Source organism: Carassius gibelio, chromosome A9 (assembly GCF_023724105.1).
Source record: "Carassius gibelio isolate Cgi1373 ecotype wild population from Czech Republic chromosome A9, carGib1.2-hapl.c, whole genome shotgun sequence".
NCBI classification, from domain to species: domain Eukaryota; kingdom Metazoa; phylum Chordata; class Actinopteri; order Cypriniformes; family Cyprinidae; genus Carassius; species Carassius gibelio.
The window spans coordinates 12,538,852-12,547,680 of record NC_068379.1 but is presented as its reverse complement, the minus strand read 5'-3'; the positions used below and the strand labels follow the sequence as shown (position 1 = coordinate 12,547,680).

Here is an 8,829-nt window from a genome sequence, read left to right as displayed (position 1 = left end):
TGGTTAGTTAAATGCGACATGATGAAATAACACATTACGCTGTATTTATAGTTAATCGTATGCAATGTGATGTTGCATACCATCTGGCTGATGGGTGTCTGTTTGTTCTGTTTGTGCAGGGAAAAGCAGCAGCACTTGGCTGTGCACGCGTCTCTCCGAGGGGCTTTCATGTGTAGTTCCCACTTTGATGTCAGGGAGATGGATGTGTAGGTCCCTTTTTGGTAAATTCTCACAGCTGCTTTTTTTCTCCTTTATTTCCGTTTGATTCTTAAAGACAGTTCCAAAAGTATAACATGCAAGTGTTTTTTTTTTTTTTTTTTTGGAATTCACAAGAGACAAGGTTGTTATGTTGTTTCAGAACATTTACACAGTGCTGGGAAGGTAACTTTGGAAATGTAATGGGTTACAGATTCGAAGTTACCCTATTTAAAATGTAACTATTTCAATAAATTTATTAAAGTAATGCAACTGATAACATTTGACTATTTTATGAAACATTAAAAGCAGGCAGGGTTAGCCTTGCAGTAGTGCTCAACACTGTCAGAATCCTTCATCATTTGAATTAAGGTTGTAGTAATTCAATTTTAAAGCACAGCCACCACAAAATCAGACTTTAGCACCACTGTTTACTTTGAGATCGTTCAGAGGTTAAATACAGATTTAAAATCATGAGAAATAGTTGAATGGCTATGGTATTGTTTTTGAAATCAAATCTTTGCATAGATATGACGGGAAACACAGACATCTAACTGTTAATCTAAAAAAAAAAAAAAAAAAAAAACATAAACCCAAATTAGGAAATTAAACAATTATCCTTTAAACGTGTCCTTTTGTGTGTCCTTAACTCTTGAAACTTTGATGTCTCATATTTCAGAGCAGTCCATGCAATTTGAGGAAAAAAATCAATTAAATCTGTATGTGTGTGCTCTTGTTTTTGTGACATATCAGGACACAACTTTGTATAATGACATGGGTATGATGCAGGTATTACGAATGTTTATGTTTTCACAAAAACAAACATGTGTGTGTGTCCGTGTAAGAAAGTATTTGTTTCTGTGGTTCAAGTGGTAGAGCATTGCGTTATTAAGCGCAGTTTTGTGGGTTTGATTCCCAGGGAACACGTGTTAGGTAAAAACTGTTAGCCTGAATGCACTGTAAGTCGCTTTGGATAAAACATCTGCTAAATGCATACATTAATTTTATTTTATTTATTTAAATTTATTTAGATGTAACCCCCTTTGTATTCTTTAACATTTTAACATCACAACTGTAATTTAATAACACATTATTTTCTCAGTAACTGTAACTGATTACAGTAACTCCATGACATGTAACTAGTTACTCCCCAACACTGCATTTACATTGTATCTTTGAAAAGTTTTGGGGTTAAAACGATGTAATCCATATGATTAAACACTTAAATAATTAACTATCTTAAACCATTAATACTTTTATTCAACAAACATGCATAGGATTGATTGAAAGTAACATTTAAAATGTTACAAGAGATTTCTACTGCAAATAAAGGCTGTTCTTTTGAACTTCCTATTCATCAAAAAACTTTTTTTTCAAAGTATCACGGTTTCCACAAAAATATTGAGCAACTGTCTTTTACTTTGATGATAATAAGAAATATCACCATATTAGAATAATGCAGAAAATTCAGCTTTGCATCACAGAAATAATTGACATTAAAATAGAAAACTGTTCTAATAAATTGTAATAAAGTTTTTCACTATTTAATCATTTCTGATTTACAAATGAAGAACATGACGAGTGATTATCATGCAGGAGTCAGCAATATCCGCAGTATCACTTTAGAGCAGATGTTAAAATGCAGAAACGTAAAGAACAGAGAGACCAAAAAATAAAAAAATAAAAATTATAGGTTCATTTATATTAGTGATTTTGAGGTTTGCGCATGAATAAGAGCCCCAGGTGTTCTTACAATGCATACTTCAGTAATATTGTGAAAATGTTTGACAAATCTTGTCAAGATGTTGTCATCACAGAGGTTAAAAGTGGAAAATGAGATAAATGTGTCTACAAACGTTTTGTGGGATTGCAATTGCCAAATACTGAATTCTTACCATTGTTAAAGTGATGTCAGAGCTTGAGTTGACCAGTGAACTCTGGTTAATGGGTGGTAAGTGGAAAACGGTGAAGCTGGGATCTGTTTCTATATTCACTCTCCTCATGTGAGTTTCACCTCCGCAATGTCTCACTAAGACAAACACAGATTGCAGAACACCAGATTTATAACTTCATGCTTGAATCTGGATGTCACATATGGATTTTATGGACTTTAAATGGTCGCTAAATGCTGATTTAGTTCTTGTCTTACTCTGACGGGATCCCTCCATGTGTCCACCGTAGTAGTTGACCCGTGAGAGTGGGCTGCACTCCAAAGACGAATCCACATACACTGACCTCAGAGTGCACATCTCTCCAACACCACCTCCACTCTCCATCCGGCTGCGCTTCCCACGGCCGCTTAGATCCTGGGGATGGTCGATCAGATGTGGGAGTATCTGGTATATGTCAGAGCGAAATAATGAAAAGCTCTTTAGCTGAGTTTTGAAGTTATGGTCACATAGTTTGGAAAAACACATGGACTTAAAAGTGTACTTCATCTTAGCGTTTCTGCTCCACGTTTTTCATTGTAAAGGCTCAAAAGCCAAATTCTCCAAATAAACAGCAGTATATTACATCAGTGGCAGAGATTAACCAAGAAAATGAAATCAGATGCTGCTAAAGGTCAGATGTTTACTTATGAGTAGACCTTTCCAAGTGTCTGGCCTTATGATGCCAAAAGCACAGTGTCGATTAAATGGTCAGAGCGAATTTCAGGTCACTGTAGGAAAAGAGAGGAAAAGAGCCAGATGAACATACTGTAGAGGTGTTTTTTCCGGTTGCTGGAGTCACTGTTTGATCTTCATTCTGATGTGCTGGTTCTGTCTCAGGAATCGGACTCATGTGAGCTCTGCATGTGTCAGTCGCTATCCGGAGACTCTTTACTTGTCTTTTCCTCTCTTTCGGTTTCTGGTCTTTCTGTTCTTTGGTCTTAAAGGTCATTTCTTCATCTGGAATCAAGATCATTATAGACATTAGGGACGACCATTATTTTGTGTGTCCAATTTCACAAAGGCTTGAGAAGCTGCTTATGGTTGTAATGGTTTAGGAATCAGTTTTTACTTCTTCTTGGCAATGGGAAGGGTTTTCCAAATGTAATGCTTTCAGTCCCGGCATGAATAGAGTGCATTCAGAGGCAGGTATCTGATATGGGTTTCTTAAAGATGTAAACATTCACCATCTCAATGGATTTGAACTAAACACTGGCCCAAACACAGTTATATATCTTGAGTTTGTTCATTGTGTTCGCAGACATTGCTGTGCTGCACAGGATTTGTTGATCTAATCAAGAACTGCTTTTGAATAGTCACCATTTATCTGATCGTTTGTGTCATTCGTGTTTTATGAACTCTACCTGATGGCGCCTGAGCTTTCTCCTGGAGTTGTACATGTACCAAACCTTCCGATATGGGTGGTAGAGGTCCCAGGTCTGCCCTGTTGGGCCGAGGGGAACAGAGGAAACGTGGCTGGTATCTGATCGGATTAGTGTTTTCTCCTGAAAAACAATGAGAAATATCATGTTATGCTAGATATATAATGTACTTTTCAAATGTTTGGGGTCTGTAAGATTTAAAAAGGTTTTTGAAAGAAAAGCTGTTCAGCACGCTGCCTTTAGTTGATAAAAAATGCAGTAAAAACAGTAATAATGGGAAATATTATTCCAATTTAGAACAACTGTTTATTATTGCAATATATTTTAAAATCAAGTTTATTCCTGTGATGCAAAGCTGAATGTTCAGCATCATTACTCTATTTTTCAGTGTCATACGATCCTTCAGAAATCATTTGCATAAGCTGATTTGCTGCTCAAGAAACATTTCTTATTATCAACGCTTTTTCAGCTGCTTAATTTAAAAATAGAAAGTTCAAAAGAACAGCATTTACCAAAGCCAGAAATCTTTTGTAATATTATTAATGCCTTTACTGTTACATGAGGGTGAGTAAATGATGACGGATTGGTTTGTTTGTTCAAATTTTTAAGAACTTATAAATGACTTTAAATAAAGATAATGTTAAACCATTTTTTGCCCTTAATTCTATATACCTTTAAAATATATAAAACACTGCCCAGAGTGTTTAGAGCGTCTCACCTTTAACTTGGCTTGAATTATAGTTTTTCTCTCCAGGTCTGTGATGCATGCTGATGTTCTGTGTAACATGTTTATCTGGCAACAAGGGGTGTGTTACACCGGCAAGAGATCCAACCTTTGACAAAAGGAAACAAAGAATCATATATAAAGAGCATGTGGTTTATTATTATTATTTTTTACATCTTTATGATTTTTCAGGTCTCTCCAAACATGTTCCACATTATCTCTTTTGAAACCGCTCAAACACAACGTTCAGTTATTTTCAAGGTCATCTGTCTTTATTAGCACGATGGATTTCTCTGCACGTGGCCTCCCCTTTGTATTAAACACCAACAGAATACGAAAACGTGAATGCCAAGCTGGAAGTCACACTGGAATTCTTTTGGATGCAAAACCTTGTGATAGATTGAAAAGAATATAAGAGAACTGACATGTTTTGATCTCCCAGGTTGAGCATTTAACAATAATAAAGAGGAACCAGGTGCCAATGCTTTGAAAGCAGTTCCTAAAAGAGTCTAAAAAAACAAACTACAATACACTGAAAATATAAAAAAAAAAAAATTGGTGTGTATTTTAAAATATGCACTTCAATTTGTTGTGTTTTAATGCTGAAAGAATTATCTGTAAAGTTTTCTGCCAGGACATTATCCGTTTATCTCTATTCTTGATTTGTTTTTGTTTTTTCATTTTATTTTGTTTTAATTTTTGTGTTTTAGGGCTGCCAAAATCGTGGCATTTAAAAATGTTGAAACCTGGTGGATTGTAAATGGTTTTCCATGTTATTATTATAATTTTATATATATATATATATATATATATATATATATATATATATATATATTTAGATTGAGCTTTAGCAATAATACAGATGTTATGTCAGTAAAAATGAGCATTATTTGTCTGAATTCAGCTTGCGTTGCTGAAGTTATGGTGGCCATTTTTGAGTCCCTGAAGCACACCTGTGTTGTTTAAATTCTGCTGTAGTTGAACGTGACAGATCAAGACTTCACAAAGGCCACCCACAACCAAAGGCCCTTCTCACTGGAAACCCCTCCAAATCCCTGTCCAAACCCTCATGTCTATGAGGTAAACACACTGATTACTGCATTCAGCTCCCATCACCTGGATCATTCCCCTTTTCCCCGAGAGGGTGCCGTCTCGGTCACATACTGCAGCAATTTCTCGGTGTCATTGAAGTTGCTCTTTTCCTGCCGATCACAGAGTATTCAGACAGTTTCTCATCTGATGGTTCATGCGGGTTTATGTTTCTATGATGGAAGTTTTCTTTTTTCATCCAAAATGCACACCTGATTCGATGATCCTTTTGATTTCTTTCCTCATCGACAGATGAATTTCAGGGGCACAGAGAGAGGATGGATTAATGTGCATATAATGAGGGAACAGTCAAGGGCTGTGGAGCATTAGCAGATTGTGCTGGACAGGAATTGGATAGATTATGGACTGTGTGGTTATGTAAAATCCCTCAGGACACCTTTATTAAGATTTGCAGCTCACATCTCACGGAGGTCAAACGGCACATTATGGGTAAATCACCAGTTTGATTGACCTGGAATGTGTGGAAACTGAAGACACCTTGAGGACTGACCGTGTGTGTGTGTGTATGTGTGTGTGTTGCGTATTGACTGCAGTGTTATCTGCCTGGCCCAGGTGCAGCTAAAGCGCTCAGTGAAAGATTATGGAGTGAAATGTAAAATGAACACACCACATTTCCCCTGTTTGCCTTCAAGATGGGGTTACCTCTCCGACCAGAAGAGTAGAGGTGCAGCAATCAGGGCCGGTAACTAATACCGTCACCCTGACCTGAACCTGAGTTTCAGCTTTTCTGGGCAGTAAAATTCTGTAAGATTTACTGTGGACTGGTCTGTCCCTCAAGTTTACGTCCCACCTCTCTTGCTCTGCGGCAATCAGGAGGCAACTTTAGGCAGATCTGCACAATGGTTCATTTGTATTTGATCTGGGGCTCCCAACTGAAGAAATCTGACAGATAAAGAACCATTTAATGCAGTACTCGGTCTTATATGTATATGTTAACTAATACATTAATCAGATGACTGTTCTGTTCAGCAGCCTTTTCAATATCTTATGTTATTTAAACTTGACCATTAATCAAGTAATGAATGATGTTTCCAGAACTTCACGACCAGGAACAACATTCTTTTGTGGAACAACCCCTAAATATTTATTTAAAATAAGACTGTACTTGACATTAAATGCCACTTAATTGTTCATTAGAAACATAGGCATGTAAGTGTTTAACACTTTTCAGTACACTTTTAAAAAGTGAACATTTCACCTTTGTAATGAATTTTTGTTTTACACTTTAGATTAGGGAACACATATTCATAAACTCCCTATTTGCTGCTTATTGGACAGGGTTAAGTGGTCTAGAATATGGTCATGAAGTAATATTTGCTTTATTAGTACTAATTAACAGTCAATATGCTGGTGATATGCATCACAAAAAAAAATTCTAATCTAAAATGTTACCTAAAGTTTCACTTTTATTACTCTTAAGTAATATTTAAAGAAATACACTTATTTTAAAGTACTAGATTATAATTTTTGATTTCAGTAAAAATGACATAATATTTTGACTTTTAATGCTGATTTAACCAGATTTAAACGACAAAAACAATATATAAATATAATATAAATTACCTGAATCCTACTTATGTTAGTTGAAAAAAGCATGTTAAACTAATTGCATTTAATATTAATTTGAACTATACTACATTTGAATTTGATTGCAATTGACATGCAAACATTAAATTCAGTTTGCATGTAAGTATATTCTTTTAAAGTGTATTATATCTGAAAATAAGTACTCTTTATAAAGTGTACTGTCAGTGTACGTTTTCACAAGGGTAATAATGTAGAATTGGTGTATAACGTTTTCTTAATTCATTCTTCTACTTAGATTTACCTTCCTTTTGCCAAAAGCCAAAATGGCTCCAGTCAGGTCTTGCAGTGTGTGCAGCTGTTTCTCAGCTTCCTGTTTCGGGCAGCTCAGAGCCTTTCTCTTCCTGTTAACCTGGCAAGATCGGTATGCCAGTGCAAGGTCCTCTGAATACAGAATAAGAGGCCCTCTCCTCGTACTGTAGGTTTTCGGAGGCGCAGGCTCCAGGCCTCCAAAAATACGGCCACTGCTGGTAAGATGCAGCAGTGGAGGCTGGGATTTCCAGTTGAAGTAATCCTAGTTAAGAAAAAAGTTTTCAGTTGACTGTGTGGAAGAGCATTCAAATAAATCAAACTTGATCTTTGACTCATTGAAACTGGACATATATAGACATAGAAACATTTACCTGTGGTTCAAAACAGACCTCCAGTCTTCCGGCATGGCCGTCTTCATTTGGCACAATTTGGCCATACCCACGACTCAGCAATGACAGGACAAAATCATTCATTGTGGAGTTGATAATGCTCCTCTGAATGAATGCTATAAAATATAATCCTATCATGATCGTGTCCTTATATCATGTACTGAACAGCATGTTGTTAAAATCTGGAATAACGATAGTTTATAGCAAACATAAAACTCACTCTTAAAAATTTGAATTCTTTATTGGCATCTGTGGATCCACAAAGAGCTTTTAACATCTATGGAAACTTTCTATTCAGGTTCTTTATAATGGAAGAAGTACCTCTGAGTATTAAAACTTCACACACACACACACACACACACACACAAATGGTTCAGTGAAAGGTTCTTTGGGAAACCCATTTTTTTTTCTCTTCTATTGTAACCCCCCCCCCCCCCCTCCCTTTTTGAACATTTAGGTAATTTAGCTTTCAGAAACCTTTTTTTTTTTTTTTTAACAATAACAACTTATTGAGAGTCAGCCGTTTTTGTTCTCATGTTTGTTCTCGTACCTCAGTTTGTGGCCCAGCTCCCCTCTCCTCAGCGTCCATTTCTCTGTAATTCAGAATGCATTTGAGTGTTCGTTCAGCATCCCCGCCTGCTGCTTTTACATGCTACAGAATCATTTTGACCCATGTTACGAATGTCTGTGTTTACTGAGCTTTGCAGTTGCCAGGCTCTCCACAGCTCCTCGACTGAGGACTGTTTTCTTGTTGCCTTGGTTGCAACCAAGCAATTACCCCTCCTGGTCAGCCCAGCAACTCTGACTACCTTAGTTAAACCCGTCCTAAACTACAAACAAAGGGAAGATGACAGCTCACAGCTTTTGTGAATAACCTGAACGGAGTCTCCTGCACAACATGTCCTGTCATATGCCCGGGATAGCACGTCTTTAATTAGTGTTATTGACTGTGCCACAAGGAGTAGACTTTTCCTTCCTTCACATAAACCCCTGCATCAATCAAATAGACAGGAGAAATCGTTCAAGCTTACAGCTAAAGACTTGCAGGATGTCCTTAAATAATGTGAGAGGATACCGTGACAGTTTAGCCACAAAACAAAAATACACAAAGAAAGCCAATGGGAGTGATGTATGACAGCAGGTGTTATTGTGTCTGGCACGGATAATAATCATGTTTCAGGAACAGTACATTGGTTGTGATCTTTTTACCAGCTCATGTCTTTAACTATACTCTTGATGTCCAAGAGGTTGGAGGTTTACGCTGA

At 36.7% G+C, this 8,829-nt stretch overlaps 1 protein-coding gene across 1 annotated transcript; it reads right to left on the bottom strand.

The window, feature by feature from the left end:
- Positions 1–51: 51 nt before the first annotated feature.
- LOC128019341 (uncharacterized) lies at positions 52–7,673 on the bottom strand. Its single transcript, XM_052605323.1, has 8 exons — positions 7,547–7,673; positions 7,168–7,437; positions 4,224–4,338; positions 3,488–3,628; positions 2,893–3,083; positions 2,345–2,615; positions 2,091–2,224; positions 52–267 (listed from the first exon to the last, which is right to left on the bottom strand). The coding sequence occupies exons 1-8, from the start codon at positions 7,646–7,648 to the stop codon at positions 52–54; spliced, it is 1,440 nt and encodes a 479-aa protein (XP_052461283.1). The 5' UTR covers positions 7,649–7,673.
- Between the last annotated feature and the right edge of the window lie 1,156 nt (positions 7,674–8,829).

What these genes read in the sequence shown, in the direction of transcription:
- LOC128019341 (XM_052605323.1), bottom strand. Translation starts at nt 7,648, where the DNA reads ATGAATGATTTTGTCCTGTCATTGCTGAGTCGTGGGTATGGCCAAATT. An exon ending in TGGCTTTTGGCAAAAGGAAG is followed by an intron (nt 4,339 to 7,167) that starts GTAAATCTAAGT and finishes CTTTTGTCAAAG; the next exon opens with GTTGGATCTCTTGCCGGTGT. An exon ending in TAATTCAAGCCAAGTTAAAG is followed by an intron (nt 3,629 to 4,223) that starts GTGAGACGCTCT and finishes ATTGTTTTTCAG; the next exon opens with GAGAAAACACTAATCCGATC.